At 43.5% G+C, this 18,980-nt stretch overlaps 1 protein-coding gene across 3 annotated transcripts in view; it reads left to right on the forward strand.

Moving 5' to 3' along the window:
- The window catches only part of LOC142495828 (uncharacterized), a 439,489-nt gene that overhangs the window by 82,364 nt on the left and 338,145 nt on the right, over positions 1 to 18,980 (forward strand). For all 3 annotated transcript variants that reach the window (XM_075601852.1, XM_075601853.1, XM_075601851.1), the window contains exons 2-4: positions 12,184 to 12,215; positions 15,331 to 16,043; positions 18,191 to 18,260. In XM_075601852.1, the coding sequence (XP_075457967.1) occupies positions 12,184 to 12,215; positions 15,331 to 16,043; positions 18,191 to 18,260 (815 nt within the window). The remainder of the gene's footprint in view (positions 1 to 12,183; positions 12,216 to 15,330; positions 16,044 to 18,190; positions 18,261 to 18,980) is intronic.

Here is an 18,980-nt window from a genome sequence, read left to right on the forward strand (position 1 = left end):
AGCCCTCAGGTCCCATTGTCCATGTACCAAGAACTGCAGTGCCACCGCTGTCTTTTATGGCACTCGCCAATGTACACCTGGATTGTGGACCTAATTCTCGCCGGAGACACTTCAGGAACAACTCAATGTTTCCCAGACCTATGAATGGTCCTGTCCACCTAGGCTTCTCACCCAGTGGTGGGGGTACTGTAAGGAATCCCAACAAACTATGGGCTTTCAACGCCACCTCTCGCTTAAGGAGGTTTAGGAACAATTCCATGTCCCCCAAATCTGTGATGGTTCCTGTTCGTCCGGAGGTCTCACCTGAAGGGGGAGGGGGGGTACTGTAAGGAATCCACTACTGGCTTTGACTATAGCCTTGCAGAATCATGCAGTTGCAAGCTTCCCCTGGCAATCAAAGGCACATGTGCTGCCTCTCATTGCAGCTTCTGCCCTGTGCTTCTTCATTGGAGGAATACTCACACACCCTCCTCCTGTGATTGGATCTCCGCCCTTTATATTCTAGGCGTTGGCACTGAACCAGCGCCGAGCATAATTTCCTACCTGGACGTTACTGTCTCTGCCACAAACCGCCCCAGGCCTCACTCCAAGTGTTCTTACCTTCCAAGTTCCTGAGTATCCAGAGGCCTGTTCCTGGACGTCCGTGCTGAAGCGTTGTTGCCAGCACTGGTACCTGCTGCATTCCCTCCTAGCAGTGGCTACCCTTCCTGTCCTGCGGCCTGCTGCTATCTCCTTGCAGTGGCCTGCCCTGGACGTCTGTGCTGAAGCGTTGTTGCCAGCACTGGTACCTGCTGCATTCCCTCCTAGCAGTGGCTACCCTTTCTGTTCCTGCGGCCTGCTGCTATTCCCCTGCAGTGGCCTGTCCTGGACGTCTGTGCTGAAGCGTTGTTGCCAGCATTGGTACCTGCTGCATTCCCTCCTAGCAGTGGCTACCCTTCCTTTCCTGCGAACTGCTGCTATCCTCTTGCAGAGGCCTGCATTGGACTTCTGCGCTGAAGCGTTGGTTCTTCCCGACGCTGCCCTGCGGTGAACTTCGGCCAGCCTGCTGTCTCCTCCTGCTGAGATCGGCGTCATGGGCCGAGGCCGCTCCTCGCGCAGAAGCCACCCCCGCGCTCACGCTCCTAAGCTGAAGCGGGGAACTCCTGACTTCCTGTTGCCGAACTCCTGCTTCATTAACGACGATGCTGCCTTCTCCAATCCTGACCCTGCGATGTACGACTATGAACTGCGCACTCCGGATCAGTCTGTGTGGACTAAGGTCGGTGATTATATAACCCCACCTCAGCCCCGCGGTCCGGTCCCGGTTTGTGGCGAGCATCGGCATAACAATGATATTCTTTTATTTATTACACAATTTAATAGATGTAGTAATCATGTTCAACAGATTGTGCGCAAGCACTGGGATTTATTACGTATGGACCATAACTTGGCTAAATATGTTGAGAAAGGACAACTTTTTGTATATATGAAAGCAAAGACCATTGTGTCATTTGTTGCTCCGAGTTATATTGCTTCCCCCTTTAGTAGCCACACAGACCTTCATTACGAAGGGGGTTTTTTTTAGATGTGGGGATGCAAAATCTGTCATCTTATGCAACCTTTCTCACAATTTCAGGTTCCAATTCTAGAAAGAAATTTCAAATCAAATCTTACATTAACTGTGACACACAGTATGTTATTTATCTTCTAACTTGCGGGTGTGGAGCAAATTATGTAGGACGAACTACCACAGCTCTTAAAATAAGAATGATGGAGCACTTAAGATTAATTAAAAAACAAGATTGCTCACACCCCGTATCAAAAAATTTCACGGAATGTACATATGGTGGTGCGAAAAATCTAACTGTCAAGGGTATTGAAAAAGTTACTTTAAAGGAACGAGGAGGAAACAAACTCAACTTTTGGACTGCAAGGAGGCTTATTGGATTTTTATGCTTAAGACTCGCTTTCCCTGCGGTCTAAATGTTGAGTGGAATCTCAGCCATTTTTTTACTTGAATTATCTCTTGTATTGAATCATTGTGATATATAGTCACTTATTAATATGTTTAAATGTTATATAAGTAACTAATTAACAGAGTGACATCTACTGTCTTTAATAATGATCAGCATTTTACTGTGCATAATCATTGCTCTCTTTTTTCAGGTCTTTATCCTTCCCCCTCCACCCCCTCGTTTCCCTCTCCCCTTTTCCTCCTTTTCCCCCGTTCCTTATTTTTCCTCATGAATCATATTGATGGAACTTTACAAACAAGATTTATTTAATGCTTTTATTGTTTATAATAACTCTATTTAAATGAGTTTATACAATGATGCATGTATCCAGAAATACGGCATTTTAATTTTCACCCTGGGGAGGTTGTTTTCATTGACAGTCGACATTTGTTTTAATTATTTTATTCATATACCTTTTTCTTTATGTAATTATCATGTATGTCTATTTACACTTCCCATCCTCTTGTATTGTTTTGAATATGGTCATATCAAGTTATCTAATAGTTATATAGAGAAGGTAGTGTGTGTTTGGCCTGTTGATTTGTCATGGGCTTTTGTCCATAGGTACCGATTAATGTGTGTACTTATTCATAAATACAGGCATACCCCGCATTAACGTACACAATAGGACCGGAGCATGTATGTAAAGCGTAAATGTACTTAAAGTGAAGCACTACCTTTTCCCCACTTATCAATGCATGTACTGTACTGCAATCGTCATATATGTGCATAACTGATGTAAATAACGCATTTGTAACAGGCTCTATAGTCTCTCCGCTTGCGCACAGCTTCAGTACAGGTAGGGAGCCGGTATTGCTGTTCAGGACATGCTGACAGGCGCATGCGCGAGCTGCCGTTTGCCTATTGGGCGATATGTCCTTTCTCGCGAGTGTACTTAAAGTGAGTGTCCTTAAACCGGGGTATGCCTGTAGTCATGTTAATATATATATATTGTATATTTTTTATTATGCTAGTTCCATTAGGTTACTTCTTGCTAGTACTTGTGGAAAGGAAAGGGGAGCGCAACTAGTTCAGAGGTGGATATGTGGAATAAAAAAATGATACAATAGTGCAACACAGTCTCTGTAGGTAAGACTTCAATTTTTTTTTTTACCGTACAAAAAATAGACACTTTAATTGCTAAAAACCCATATGGGTGTATGCTTACATCAATAAAACTTGTACCAGACACATAGGAAAAGCGAACTCTGTGTCCCAATCCTCACCCCCTCTGCCAGACTCCCCCGTCGCGTCACTTTCGGTTCACCGGCGTCTCACTTCCGGTATCGCGGCACGGCTGAAATTCACCGAATGAAGGGGACTCTGAGGTGCAGATCGAATGCAGGTGAGTGGCGACAGCAGGCCGCTTCCGACTACGCGTTTCGCTGTTGTCGCTTCGTCAGGATTCTATGATTGGCTTCTCATTCTTCGATTTATAGCTGTTCTCTTGCTCTCATTTCTTACTTCTTGCTAGTGCCTTGTTAGTGTGTTCCTTGGGTTACTATGGCAAAGGGGGCAGACGCATCAATACGGCTCTGTGAGTGGCTGATGCGCAACCACTTGCCTTGTTTGTTTTTGAGAACTACAGCGCGATGGGGACAGTTTCATGGCTTGCCTGGCGCTTTCTGTTGGTCTCCATGGGTCATTAGTAGCATTAGGGGTAGGCCCATTGTGGTTATTTTTGGTACCTGATTTGCCTGCCCTTGTTCGACCTAGTAGGAAAATTTAATAAAATATCTGACTTTAAGATCAATCTGGGAACCCACATACCTTGTTTGCTCTCCTATTACTACGCGGCTCAATTATGCCAAATTACTCAATGGCAGTCTAACCCAGCATTGAAAAGATGGGTAGATCTGGAAAAAGCAGTTTGCTCCTCATTGGAGTTAAACGACCTCATCTGGCTACCTAAAACAGCGCTAAAGACAGCGCTATAACTTCAAATTTTTATTGAAAAGACATACATAACAGGTAAAATCCAATCATATAGACATGTCATGGGCTATACTAATATCTAATATCTGATGATTAACATTATCACACATATCCTTTGTATGTCTTGTTGTTCTCATCAAAAGACAATAACATACTGCAAAATAAAGATAGAATAAAATAACTCAGGAAGGAGTGGGGCAGGGAAGGCGGGGGAAGGTAGGTAGGGTGGGGGGATGTGGGGGAAGGGCGCGCGCGTCCCCTCATGCGCCTCCTGGTTCTTGGGCCTGCTCTGACAGGGTAAGGGCTGAACCCATATTCTTGTTTTATTGTTTTGGTTACTGCTTGTCAGGTTCGCCTAGACCTCCTGCCTAGCCATAGCTTCTTTGTCCACTGGGTGTGCTGCTGCCTTCTGTTGGCTCTGGGTTCCTCTGTCTGTCTGTCTTCTTGTTGCTCCTCTCTCTGTCTTATAGCTCTGCTTCCTGTCTTTTTCCTTTGCCTTTGCTTGCTAGTCAGACTCCTACAGTATGCTCATGCCTGTCGCTGATCCTGACCTGTTTCCTGTACCTGTACCTGTACCATAGTCTGTTCTCAGTAAAGGTCCTTGCTAGTAATCTGGCTTGTCCCTGGTTATTCCTGCTCCCCGGTCTCAGTCCCTGCTCCCTGTTCTTAGTCCCTGTCCTGCCCCGCCTGTCCTGTTCCAGTCTCCTCGTTGCCGACCTCTGCTTGTACCTGACTTCGCTGCCTGCCTCCTGCCTCGGACCCCTGCTTGTACCTGACTTCGCTGCCTGCCACCTGCCTCGGACGCCTGCTTGTGACCCCTACTACGCTCGTGCTGTTCCGGCCACCGAGATCCTACCCGCCATAGGAGTCTCCCGTGACAGAAAGCAAAGGCCACTTCTGGATCTCGCTGGAACAGATTCTTCTTCTGCCTGCACCCTTTCCTGCCTGCTGCAGTTGACCACATCCGCAAGGTTGAAGATAAGTACTTTCGTTTCTTTTTTGGAGATCCCAGTTGGGAAGGTTTTTTTTTTGTTGCTGCTAGTGTTCTGCAAGAATTATTGTGCTCATAACGAAAAAACATTTTTTCTGAGACTAGAACTGTTGCTGCAAGAGACAATTGCAGTTTTCTTTGAGATTTTTTCTTTTTGTGCAGTGCCTGGGTTAACCCTTGCAGTACCTGCTGCCACCTTTTTTAGACTCTGACTTTTCATTTCCTGGATAGGCTTGTCTCTGCATCACTGGTTGGATCACTGCTGCTTCACAGTGTTCTCATTTCAAGAGACAAGAGTGCTTCTATTAGTTTGTTACTGCATACTGTGATTTTTCCTGAAATCTGTAGTTTTTCATATGATTTGGTTCTAAGGTTTCAGGTTTACCTGCAAGTTCCCCTAAAGTTTGTTTCTCTGTAACATATGATATCCCTACGCCTGATATCAAAGGTTTCAGATTTGACTGTAGGGTTCTCTGTCTGATATTCCTATGTCAAAAGTTTCAGATCTAACTACAAGTTTTCTCTGGATTAGTTTCCTGCTGTCTATGATATTTCTATGCCTGATATCAAAAGTTTCAGATTCAACTGCAGGTTTTCTTTGTCTATATGATATCCCTACGCCTGATGCATAAAGATTTAGATGTAACTGCAGGTTTTCTTTGTCTATATGATATCCCTACGCCTGATGCATAAAGATTTAGATGTAACTGCAGGTTTTCTTTGTCTATATGATATCCCTACGCCTGATGCATAAAGATTTAGATGTAACTGCAGGTTTTCTCTGTCTGTATGATATCCCTACGCCTAATGTCTAAAAGATTCAGATATAACTGCAGGTTTCTCTGTCTATGTTTTTTCCTTGCATTTATAATCTCTGTGACTGATGTTGAAGTCTCAAAGGGTCAGCTCTCCTATCTTGTGTCTCTCTGTGTCTAATATTCCTGTTGTTCATTCTAATGCTTCTGTTTTAAAAACACATTTCCTCTTTACTGGTTTCTTGGGAAGTGTGGTTTAATTATGGCTCCCACTCAAACAGTCTTGAGCAGTGAATGTGAACACAGTACCACTGATTCTTCAGAACTTCTCAAAGTAAGGAAGAAGAAAAAGAAGGGAGGCATTACTGTGGAAGTTGCAGAAGGAATTAAGAATGAAAATTTAACCTCAGAGTCTGCATTTGATGAAGGAGATATGATGCAGCTTAAGGCAACTCACAGACGTATCCCAAGAATAGTGGAAGAGAAGAAAGATGCTCCTACTCAGACGCTTCAAGCTGCACGAAAAGAGATTGATTGTCTTCGTGGACGTTTAGATAAAGCGCAAGAAGCTAAGGCTGCACTACAGAGCGGTCTATCCTCAGCAATTGCTAAGTGTGTTCTCCAGGAAAAAGAAAAACACCAGTTGGAGAGTGACCTGGATGTCATGTCAGGTGAGCTGGAGAAGGCATATGCTGATGCTGCTGAGAATCGGCGCCTCGCTTCTAAGAGTAACGAATTCCTGGAAATCTCTATGAAGGAAATTGACAGGCTTAATACAGAGCTTAAAGTCTCCCATGAGGAGATTTGCTACTTCAAAAAAGAGATGGAAGTCGTTCAGGAGGAGAGATGCTACTTCAAAACAGAGATACGTTCTATGAGAGACGCCTCCGAAGACTTAAAAAATAGGTTTGAAACTGTAACCCAAGAGTACAAGAATCTCTGTGTCCAGGTCAGTGAAGGAGATAAGAAACTCCATGAATTAGGAGAGGAGAAGAAGCAGTTGGCCCAGGAAAAGTTGGATGTGCAGACAGCACTGCAGAATGCAGAGAGAATGCTGCAAGAAGAACGTGTCTCCCTGGAGCGGTGCACACAAACAGAAAATATGCTGCAGAGTCATGCAAGAACTGCGTGCACATCTGCAGGACACGAAGGAGAAATGGGTGAATGCTGAAGAAAAGCAGCGAGTTCTGCAGGAAGAAAGTTTCCAGACTGCCTACAAGATAAAGATGCTGGAAGAGTATTTGAGTACCCAGTGTGTCCCCAAAGAACAGCATGAGGAGCTGAAGGTCACACTGAGCATGACCAGAGCCTCGCTGGAGGAAGAGCTAAAGCTAGCAGCTGAACTCACATCTCAGCAGCTCACAGCGCTGCAGGCACAGATCGCTGAGCTCAAGACTCAGCTTGCCAAAAAGGAGGATAAAGAGAGATCGGTATCAGATCAGAGGCGCTACTCCCTAATAGACCCTTCCACTGCGTCAGAAGTTCTACGGTTACAGCATCGCTTGGTTAGCACTGAAGACGCCCTCCGAATTGCTTTGGATCAGGGTCACCAAGTGGAGAAACTAATGGAAGCCATGAGAAGCAGCTCGGAGAAGTCTCAGATCACTGGAAACTCAGGCTCAGCCTATGGGATCCACCAGCAGGACAATAAGAAGCTGGACGTGGAACTAGAAGCTCTTTCTAGGAAATCCCACGATTCCTCTGGACAGTTTGTCATGATCAGTCAAGATGTGCTCAAGAAAGAGAGAAATTTAAATGACCTGCGAGTTTTGCTCTTGGAGTCCAATCGTCACTCGCCGGGGCCTGAGAAAGACTTGAGCCGAGAGGTGCATAGAGCTGACTGGAGATTGAAGGAGCAGAAACTCAAAGACGAAATCAGAGTATTAAGAGAAACACTAATGATTATGGATAAAGAGATATATTGGTCACAAAAAGAGACCACGAAGAGTGAACTCTGTGTCCCCACTGACTCACGTAGAAAGGCTGCACCCGTCTCTGCCCACGTTCCTGATGTCTCTGCCCCTGCTTTTGGGTTGAACGCACCCATTCGGAGGTTCCTTGCAGCACCCAATGTACCTGTGGAGTACCCTCTGCCCACTGACAAACCACCAGAGGTGGGTCACCTTGAGTCACCTTTCCATCAAGGCCTCCGGGAAGAGCCTGGAGGATCGTCCGAGAACGCTCTCGAGAGGGGGGAGTAATGTCAGGTTCGCCTAGACCTCCTGCCTAGCCATAGCTTCTTTGTCCACTGGGTGTGCTGCTGCCTTCTGTTGGCTCTGGGTTCCTCTGTCTGTCTGTCTGTCTTCTTGTTGCTCCTCTCTCTGTCTTATAGCTCTGCTTCCTGTCTTTTTCCTTTGCCTTTGCTTGCTAGTCAGACTCCTACAGTATGCTCATGCCTGTCGCTGATCCTGACCTGTTTCCTGTACCTGTACCTGTACCATAGTCTGTTCTCAGTAAAGGTCCTTGCTAGTAATCTGGCTTGTCCCTGGTTATTCCTGCTCCCCGGTCTCAGTCCCTGCTCCCTGTTCTTAGTCCCTGTCCTGCCCCGCCTGTCCTGTTCCAGTCTCCTCGTTGCCGACCTCTGCTTGTACCTGACTTCGCTGCCTGCCGCCTGCCTCGGACCCCTGCTTGTACCTGACTTCGCTGCCTGCCACCTGCCTCGGACGCCTGCTTGTGACCCCTACTACGCTCGTGCTGTTCCGGCCACCGAGATCCTACCCGCCATAGGAGTCTCCCGTGACACTGCTATTGCCCGTCCAGTACTCTACTATTATACATTTCCTGGTCCTGTCTGAATCCGGAACCCGTCAGTCAAACGAGAACGCACTTCTGAATATCAATGCCAAATTGTGTTAATCTCTACCCCTGGGATGTCTGTCTGTGCCAACCATGGTAACCAGACTTTTAGATAGTTGACGCCAGTGTCGTTAAACAGACTCGTTAACTTTTCCATCTGGCACACGTACCAAATTCTGTTCCGAATTGTGGGGATATTTGGGATTTCAGATTGCTTTCACCGTGCTGCGATCTCGCATCTTGTCGCCGTTGCAAAATGGGCAACTCATTTATTTGTGGCTGTAGATAGACCCGGTAGTGGTCTGTTCAGAAGTAACAGCCACGGATCCGGGGGAATTGTGAGGTTGAAAATCCTCTGAATCCAATTTCTAATTTCTTCCCGAAGTGGCGCTATCCGAGGACAAGACCACAGCATGTGAAGCAAATTCTCCACACTGTCGCGGGCACAGCTGGGAGTATCCTGGCACAAACCTTGATAATTTTAGTGGGGTGAGATACCACCTCATTAGGACTTTTATGCGTTCTCTTTTAACGTGACCAAATAGAACTTTTAGCTGTCGCCTCATATATAGCTACCCATTCCTCCTCCTCTAGTTGTTCCTCTAGATCCTTCTCCCACTGTGTCATATATGTCGTTTTTTGTTGGTGTGTGCCCAGAACCGATTACCTCTCCATACATCTGCGATATGAGTCCCTTAGTGTCTACTTCTGCTAGACAGAGCTTCTCAAATGTAGTCAATGGGGGATGGGGGGAATGTTTGTTATAAAATGCTCTGAGCTGGAGGTATCTAAAAAAATTCAGATTGCGGGATCTCTTTGTTTAATCTAAATTGCTCAAATGATTTAATCTTGTTATTACCCTCCATATCTTTAAAACGCCCATATCCGTACCGCTTCCAACCTTCTGCGGCGCCCTCCGACATTCCAGGTGCAAAATCAGGATTTCCCCATAATGGTGTCATCAATGAGTTTTTAGTTGTTAGAGAGTTACTAAATTTGGTGGCCTTCCAAACAGATAGGGAGTTGGTCATTGAGGTGAGCGGCAAGATCTCTGTCTTTAGCTCTGTTTTAGGTAGTCAGATGAGGTCGTTTAACTCCAATGGGGAGCAAACTGCTTTTTCCAGATCTACCCATCTTTTCAATGCTGGGTTAGACTGCCATTGAGTAATTTGGCATAATTGAGCCGCGTAGTAATAGGAGAGCAAACAAGGTACCGCCAGTCCTCCTGTCCGGGTGGATCTTTTCATAATTGTCTTCTTTACTCTCTGTTTTTTACCTCCCCATATAAAGTGGGAGATTTCAGACTGAAGTGAGAGTAAGTCCTTCAGTCTCAGTGGCACTGGTAGCGTCTGAAATAGGTAAAGGATACGCAGGAGGATGTTCATTTTGACGCTGTGTATCCTATCTATCCAGGAGATTCTGTGGGACATCCACTTTTTTAAATCACTCTTCAGAGTCCGAATCAGCTTGGGATAATTTGCGTTTTATATACTCTTAGGATTATTAGTGATGTGGGTTCCCAGATATTTGATGCTTCTTTGCTGCCAATTAAAATTTAGACTTATCAATTTTTCTACTTCTTTTGGGAGGCTTAGGTTTAGGGCCTCTGATTTTGCTTGATTGATCTTAAAGCCAGATATTTTATTAAATTTTCCTACCAGGTCGAACAAGTTTGGGAGGGAGGTCAGAGGTTTTGATATTAGTAATAGAATATCGTCCGCATACAAGGCTTTTTTATGGGATTGTGAATGGATAGTAAGCCCGGTGATATCCGGGTTGCTACGTATTTGCTACGTATTTGTGCTGCTAAGGGCTCCATACAGAGGGCGAACAGCATAGATAGCATAGGTTCAACTTGATGGATGCATGTCTTTTTTTCAACCTCATCTACTATGTAACTATGTAACAATGTAGCACATTAACAAAATAGATGACAGTGTGTGCAATAGCAGATATTATAATATAGCAGTAGGAACTTTACAGTATATTTCTAATGATCTTTTGTCCCACAGAAGACGCAAACAGGCATTAATTAATTTACAGTCACAATGAGTCACTGCTTTTTGGAGTTCACAATATTATTTTTGCTTTAACATGGAGATAAATCAATTTGTGCATAATCACAAGGAACATAAACAGCGTTGTTCCACTTCAAAGACATAATCACTGGAATGGTCGCTATATGAATCTAGAAACACCTCAACTTTTTTCTTTCCTTGTCATGCAATTTGGAGAGTATGATACAGCAGTGCTGCACAAAGAAGTGGAGGATTTTGGATGTCCCTGACTGTCCTTTGACCATTGGACCATGGCATGTGAAAGTCCTTTGTAGTAAAAGCTCAGTATACTGTTGACTCAAAGAAGATCACAAAAGTATGGTCTCCCCAATATTCCCGTTTGAGTTACCTGATTCATGAGGAGTCACAACCTCTAGTTGAGGGCATGTTATGTAGACTTCTTGAGTATATTATCTCTGCTGTTCACTGGAGCAATGAACGTGCAGGTCTCTGGAAAAAGTGGTTCTGTGGAGCCTAGATCACAGAAATGAGGAAGTGGGGATGAGCGTACTTGACTATCACCGATTCCCCGTCAGCACCAATTTATATGTACCAGTTAACAAGGGCTTTTTTGGGGCAGATGTCAAGAGACAAAAGTATATGTTGTAGTATATAAATTCTTGAAGTGTCACAACCCAGGGTTACCAGTTAATTTCTCCCCACAAGATGTAGGCTACCTGCCACTATCGGCTTTCACTTGTGGGATTCCATCTTTCCTTCTCCAGTGGCCTGGTTTCGCCAATGAGCACCTGTTAAATCTCCTTGAGTCATCTTGGATGTATGTCATCAGGCTTCAGATTGTCTACTATCAAGTTCCTTCAGTATTTCCCTCCATAAATAGAGTGGTACCTAATATTCTTCATTCATTCTCCCAAAGGTATCCCTACTCCTTAACCTTCAACAAATACTCATGTAGACTTCCTAAACAATCTGTGAAGTGGAAACATTTATTGAAGTTTTAAGTGTCCTCAGTGTGCTTGGGAGATCTCATGTTGTTTTAACTAAAGTAAAGTTAGTTTTACAAGACAGTTCCTAGTGTGTCTCTCTAAATGACTCCTTTCCCTAAGTAAACAGCATAAAAATAGAACATTTGTCAAAACAACATTTCCCTTGATACGTGGAAAGTAAAATCTGTTTCCCGCATGTGGAGGGGCTAATGTGTTGAAGTTCGTTCTTAATACATATGTCTGAAGGAAGATGTGATGTAGAATATTACTAAATGACTTACCTGAAATATAGTTTTATTTTCATCCATTGTGAAAATAAATCTGAAATTATTTTAAAGTAGGGGCTTTTGCTTACAATTAGGTTGGATGGGTTAGGAACACAATATTGTATTTTAGTCTTCTACTACTCAATAACTACTATTTATTTTTTTCCTCTTCATTTTTTGTTGACATTTTCAATATATAAACAGACAGCATAAACGATAATAACATACATACAATTTTGTCAATATTAAAGAAATTATAACCTTCCAATTACACACATCAAATAAACAAATGTTTTATTTCTTTTTGAGGATGGGTTTGTGAATGAAAAAAAAAAAAGCCATGAATGGAGAGTATGCAGTGGTAAACTAATTCAGAAGCAGACTAAACCTCGCTATTAATAGTATGATTTATGATTTTTGTGTTTTTTTTTTTTTTCTGCAGAGATGATTTGTGCTCCAGAACATGCAGGGCAGGTAGGGAAGCTTCTCTCATAACTTTTCCATCTATGTCTTTTAACGGAATCACTGAAAACTTAAAACTGCTCTGAGGAACACCCAAATAAACTATCTGTAATTGAAAACATGTGGGTCATACTGATTGTTAGAAATTAATGTTTGAGAGGTGCTTACTACCTCTATTCTAAATATATAATTTCATAAAGTGTTCCGAATTCTGCTATTAATACAGAGCACAAGCACAGGTACAGTACACACTAGGTCATATGTATGAGATTATGAAGGCTATTCACAATCCAAAGATTAGATCGCAAATTGTACGTATGTATATTTTTGTTTTCTTCTGCATCTGAGCACTTGAATAGAGTATAAACAAAAGTTAGAGAGCCCCAACCTACATCCAACATGACAAACCATATACACGTAGTTAAATACTTATCTGTTTTTCTCTCATGCAGTATGTGAGGGCCCCTAGGCAATTATCTGCCTCCCTCTCCCCCTTCTGAACCGTAGTGTCAAATGGTGCCGCAGACGTCACTAACGTGATGTCACACGGTGTCGCGTTGCCACAGCAACGAGCAATTTGCGGTTCAGAAGGAGAAGAAGGGCGGCAGGTTAGGAGGTGGCCGCAATAGCTATGTGACTTCCCATCAGGTCCGAGAGCGCGGCGGTATGTGGAGGTTGATATTTTTGCCGCCCCAAAATTTGGCAGCCCTAGGCCCGGGCCTAATGGGAAAGCCGCCACTGAGTGAGGGTCACTTGGTTAAATTATTTGGCCAAAGCATTTGTAAGTTTGCAGACCACATCAAGGTGTGCCCCCTTTTTAATAAAATGTATTTTATTTGACAATGGTCATTAGTCCGAGAGGTTTGTAGCAACTCCCCAAATCCCAATCTGATGCATGTGGGTGCCACAAACCTTGATAAATTAATGCAGAGACTTATCTTTAAAATGCTTTTCAAAGCGCCGTCTATAATACAATAAGGCCTGTTTGAATGCCTCGATACATGGTGCAAATCTTGTAATTACCAACTAACAGTCTAAACGAATGAAAAGAAAAGATGTGTGAATTTGTCGCGAGAGTTCCCCAACCAAGTGAGATTTGCTGTTTTCTTTCTGTGAAGCAAATTTGAAGATCTTCATACAACTCAGGCCATATGATCCTATAACACGGCCTATATATTGCCATTTTTGCTAAATGTAGCAGGGAGTTGGCACAAACGTTGCATTGTAAACTTTTTTTACAAAAACACAAAATGAACAAATAAATCGAAAGAAATGTAACATAAATAAAGATTGTGAACCAGAGAAAAAAGGCAATTCTCTACAAAGGAGACTTTTTTCTTCCCTTAAAACTTGATGTCAGTACAGATGCAGCGGCCATAATTTTACAAAATCACGTGGTTTATACCTCGGAATATCCATGTGATAGCGCGGGATTACTTCCAACCATACCGTCTTAAGACGCAAGTGCAGGCGAGTGCATAAAATGGCATTTTAGTGTTCTGGCTTATAAACACCTGAAATTGACACTGTAGCACAGTAGCACAGTACTGTACACATTACAATTCATTCATTTCATTGCATATAATTGCACACAATCCATAAAATTCAAAGAACCGCGATAAACGCATGTGCCTGGGGTGATTGGCCACGTTCAGCTGCGTTCATGCTGCATGGAGTACAGCAGCGCATATGAAAACGGCGCCTTGATGCCTTTTAATAACGGCCGCTGCATCTGTATGTGCTTTAGTGCCCCCACTGGATATATTTTTTGTGGGAAATAAAAACATAATGCTAGTTCTGGTGCATGAAGATTGCTTAATGTTTGTTATGTACCTTCAGAATTATCTAATAGATCAGCACGAGAGTGAAATAATGCATAAAAATGGATGTGTAAGTCACCATGAACTGGGCTTTATTTCCCCTAAGATGTTGTAGCGACTAGACAAATGACGAGAGCAAAATTTGAGTTCTCACTATCTTTGCTGAAAACTTGAGTCAGAGGAGCAACGCCAAGAAATATTTCATGACATTTTGCTGGTTCCAGGTAGTAGTGACTACTTAGCCATTACCTATGTTTGGGGGCTATGTAACAAACTGCTAAAAGTGCATGAATGGCACGCCTGTATGAGATAAGAGTTAATACACAGCTATGTAGCTGACTCATTACTCTCCACGCAGGGTCCTTCAAATATCTCCCCTCAATCTGTCACAATATATGTATCGTAAATCGCTGCCACCATCAAACATAGTTTCAAGTTGATACTTGCAGAGTCTTTGGTCCCTGTATAATACGGAAAAGTATGATTAACACACGAAAACCTATTGTTGCAAAAAGTGTCTAAAAATGCAGTTAAAAGCACTGCGGAATATATCGGCGCTTTACAAATAATGGATAATAAGTTTGGAGTTAAAATTAAACTAAAAAGCCTTTGGAATCTGTGGCAGCGGTACATGACATAAGCATGATTGTGAAAAACAAAAAGGCCTTTTAGAAGACTAGTTGTTTTCTTGAACATACTCACGTTTATGAATTTATTATCTCACTTCCATTAGTATTAATGTCTCAGTGTACTTTGCTTGATTATAACCTGCCTGTGTTATCGAGCAGAATAGAGAGGTGACCTGAAGTTTGAGTATTATAATGTGATAGATCTGTATTTGCTCCTATTGCCACATTATTTATTTGCGTTTAATGAGTCAAGAAAAAACAATGGTGGAAGCCTACCTGGTTACATAACTCAAATAGAACCTTGCAAACACATATTCCCCATATTATTTCTTTTGACACTCAAAGTTTTCCCAAATATACTGTATTTAGCTTAACCTCACATGCAATAGATATGCAAACATAGCAGATATGAGAAATACATTTCTAATGTTTGATGCATTTGATGAAGAACGAAACAATAATTCATGGACTTGCTACTTGTTGATGTATTGCTTAATTTATCAACTCTGCTTGATACATCGCCTCCAGAGTCCCTAATAGGTGGTCTGTTTTTATTCCCAGTTTTAAACAGTTGTTTTGTATTGTAGCATTTAATATAAGTAAATCAGGCAACTTGCCACAAACGTTTGTCACTAGGATTCGGAAACTGATAACCCGTCTTTTCCCTTCTTTCATAAGCCATAAAAGAAAACAATGAATTAACGGCCTCGCAAACCATGATCCACGTCTCATTTGCCTCTGTACCACTAATGCTTCAGCAAAACTCTAGAACAAGTGAGACAGGTCCAACAAGGACAAAACTGGAACGGAAAGTAACTTTGCCAGAGCCACTGGAGAGAAAGGGCGCAATCTTGCGAGCCAAAGTGAAAAGCGGCCCTTCGAAAGGACTTTTGGATAGGGGTGACAGTTCCAAGTGTTTAGCTGGACAGCCTACACATCTTGCATGTGGAGGGATAATATCTCATAAGCGACAGCTGATAGACCCATTTGGGAAACAGAGAAATAAGATAGTCAAGAAAAAACGTGTGGATCTGCAACTGCCCAAGAGTAAGAGTTCCAGTGCAAACAAGAGCAAAACTTTGCAGTTCAAACCACAGAGCGCATGTAAAATGCAGCCCAGTTATCATCCAAACTCCGGGTTAACTCGTGTCACACCCAGCTCCAGTCCGTTTTGCCCCTGGGGGGATATGCCATGGTACAAAATCCCGTCGTCTACCCCACGGAATCACAAGAATGGCCTTTTTAGCCAGAGGTTTCAGTCCAGTCTGGAAGAGTATAAGCGGCAGCGGGAGATAAAGCAGGAAAGAAAGATCACTGAAGTTCCCTCTGCCCAGGTGGCCGATGCTTTACCTAGATCAGCAAGGATGCAGCAGAATTATAAAAGTTCAGAGGTTAGCCTAAGTTTAAGAAACCAAAATGTCAATAAATGGTATCAAAAGCTGTATTTTTCGTTCTCCAGTAAAGGTGGAGATACAGAATGTTGAGAGATTATCTTTTCCAGGGGTGGCAAACTTCTTCAGTTGCACCCCCCCTGCCCGGGAGCCGCAGCGTTTGCGCCCCCCCCCTCTCCCAATGACTCGGCATCAAATTACGTCACGTGACCCCGCTGCGTCATTTGATGTGCGTTGCCATGGCGACACGTGACATCACATGACCCTGTTGCGCCATTTGATGCCGCGTTGCCATGGCGACGTGTCGCCGAAGACCCGCAGAGAACAGGTAAGTAAGTTACAGAGGCCTCACGCCTCTCCCGGCATTCAATTTAAATGCAGTGGGGGAGAGCACGGGGCCTCTAACCGCCCCCCCACCCCCACTTGGGGGGCGTGCCGCCCAGTGTGCGCACCGCTGAGATTCTAGTCAACAACCAGTTTGTTTGATAGTTCACAGATTTACTGTACAGCTTGTAATTTTGTGTATATAATAGGTAATAACAAATGTTGGCAAATATAGTATTATACCGATTAAACAAAATATTTTCTGGAAATATGATCAGTCAAATATGCAGTTTGCCTGTGTCATATCTAGGACTTTATTTATTATATATGAATCTTGTTTATCTTTATTTATGTGTAGCATGTGTGTACGCAATATAACTTAAACATACAGGCAAATGCTATACTAAACTGTATATATCAGTAGCACAACCAGGGGGGGTGCAAGGGGGCTTTTACACCCCCAAAGAATTTCATATATTGGTGCAGGGCGGCAGAGTAGGAGGATGGCACATGGGAGGTGTCTCGTCCCACCTCTAAAGGGAGTTGTAGTCCAGCTCCTAATGTAATGCTACATCTTAGAAAGACAGCAGGACTACAAGTCCAAGAATCATTTGAGTATAGGACCCCTAGGAGGAGGAGGTCAAATGGCAGGCAGCAGCTATACATTGCAGAGGCTTCCTGCCATGAGACCTCCTGTAATCATTCCCTCTTCCCCTCATCTCTCTCTGTGCCCACTACCCCTTCTCCTTCACCGGCTTACCCCCTCTCCTGCACCCCCTGTCTCTCTCCTGTACCCTGTGCCCTCTCTCTGACCCCTCTCCTGCACTCACGTACCCCCTCTCTCTCTCCTGCACCCATTGTCCTCTCTGACCCCTCTCCTGCATCCACGTACCCCCTCTCCTGCACCCACTGCCCCCTCTATCTCTCTGACCCCTCATGCACCTAATTACCCCCTCTCCTGCTCCCACTGCCCACTTTTGTGTGTTTGTGGGAGGGGGCAATTATTTTGGGAGGATTGTGTGGGTATTGTGGGAAGGTCATTCTATTTATTTGTCCCCTTATGATATATTATTGGATGATATTTCACTGGGATTTTTTGTTTGCCTTCCTTAGGATCAATATACTGTAAGTACGGATATAGGATAAAGTATCTGTCGTCTAAATTTAGCATAGGTTGAACTTGAAGGACGCATGTCTTTTTTCAACCTCATCTACTATGTAACTATGTATGGGTATTGGGGGGGGGAGTAGTGTGTGGGGTGAGGGGGGATAGAGGGAGCAAGATTGAATGTGAGGTGGGTGATTAAATGAGGGACAGTGAGAGAAGTACACAGGGAGTGGGTGGGGGGAGAATGGATTTGGTGGCTCACACGGGTGTTAAAGGGCGGAGGCTCGCAAGGCCGCCGATACGTGGGGGAGGGGGCCCTGTCTAAACTCTAGTCCTGGACCCCAGGAATTCTATCAGTGGCCCTGCTGCCCACTACCCATTTCTCTGTCTCTCCTGAAACCACTTCCCTATGTTATTTTATATTTCTAAAAACATTAGAGTAGACGAGGATGACGTTTTTAAGATACTATCAAAAAATAAAAGGAAACCTAGACTTGGTTTTGGAAGTTGAAATAGTAGTTTATTCTTTTGTGTGCAATAATAAATACATTAATATAGCAGATATGCTGCACAAAAACTTTGCACCCCACAGTTTGAATTTTTTGTTGTGCCCCTGATATATATAGAATACAGGCGGGAGATGATGGAAGGTAGCATGAAGTATTACCACCAATAGGCTAGTGAAGTGAATTTATGCGTGTGGTTTTTCATACAGAAGGAAGAGTGCCGAGGTTTTGAAGGTGGAGACACCAATGAGAATACATTTTTCCCACCCAGCAGAAAAGGTAACTTCTCAACTTAATATATGGATCAGCTCTGTAACTGTCCTTTGGGCAATGTAGAAACAAACTCCCTTAATGTAGGAAATTATAGCACAAACGTTTGCAATATGTAGCAGAAAATGTTTGTACAGAGAATATCAGGAATAAAGTGCTGGCCCTCCAGCGGTATTATGAAGCAGAAATAAATATGCATTCACATATGAATCAACGTTTCGGTCCTACCTTTCTAGTATTTCTGCTTCATAAGACCGCCGGAGGACCACCACTTCATTCCTGATGTACAGTGGCTGCAAGATTTGACTGGACGCGCACCCATGGCAGAAATACCTATTTATTGTGAGTGCTCCTCTATATTACCATACGCTGTATTCAATTGTACCTGTTGGGTCTCAGTGTTGCAGTGAGGCAGCTGTCTCTCTGACCTCCTGCTGCATCACTGTGAACTAGCTGTGGGCATGGTATTTACATTTTTGTGGTTTTTTATTTATTGTTACTCAAAATATTTATTTGTACATTTAAAACCAGAGACAGAACATGAAACACAGACAGAGCCCAGTGCTACATCCATTAACACAAATACACGGTACAGTGCCTATATATATCTTAATATATAAAATCGAAAGGTTGGTACTAGCTGCGGTGAATCTGATTGGTCCTCAGCCTCTGGCCAATCAGATTGGTGGCTCTATGACGTCACCCAACTCTCTCTCTCCCTCTCCCTCC

The sequence above is a fragment of the Ascaphus truei genome, chromosome 5 (genome assembly GCF_040206685.1).
Source record: "Ascaphus truei isolate aAscTru1 chromosome 5, aAscTru1.hap1, whole genome shotgun sequence".
In the NCBI taxonomy this organism is placed as follows: Eukaryota; Metazoa; Chordata; class Amphibia; order Anura; family Ascaphidae; genus Ascaphus; species Ascaphus truei.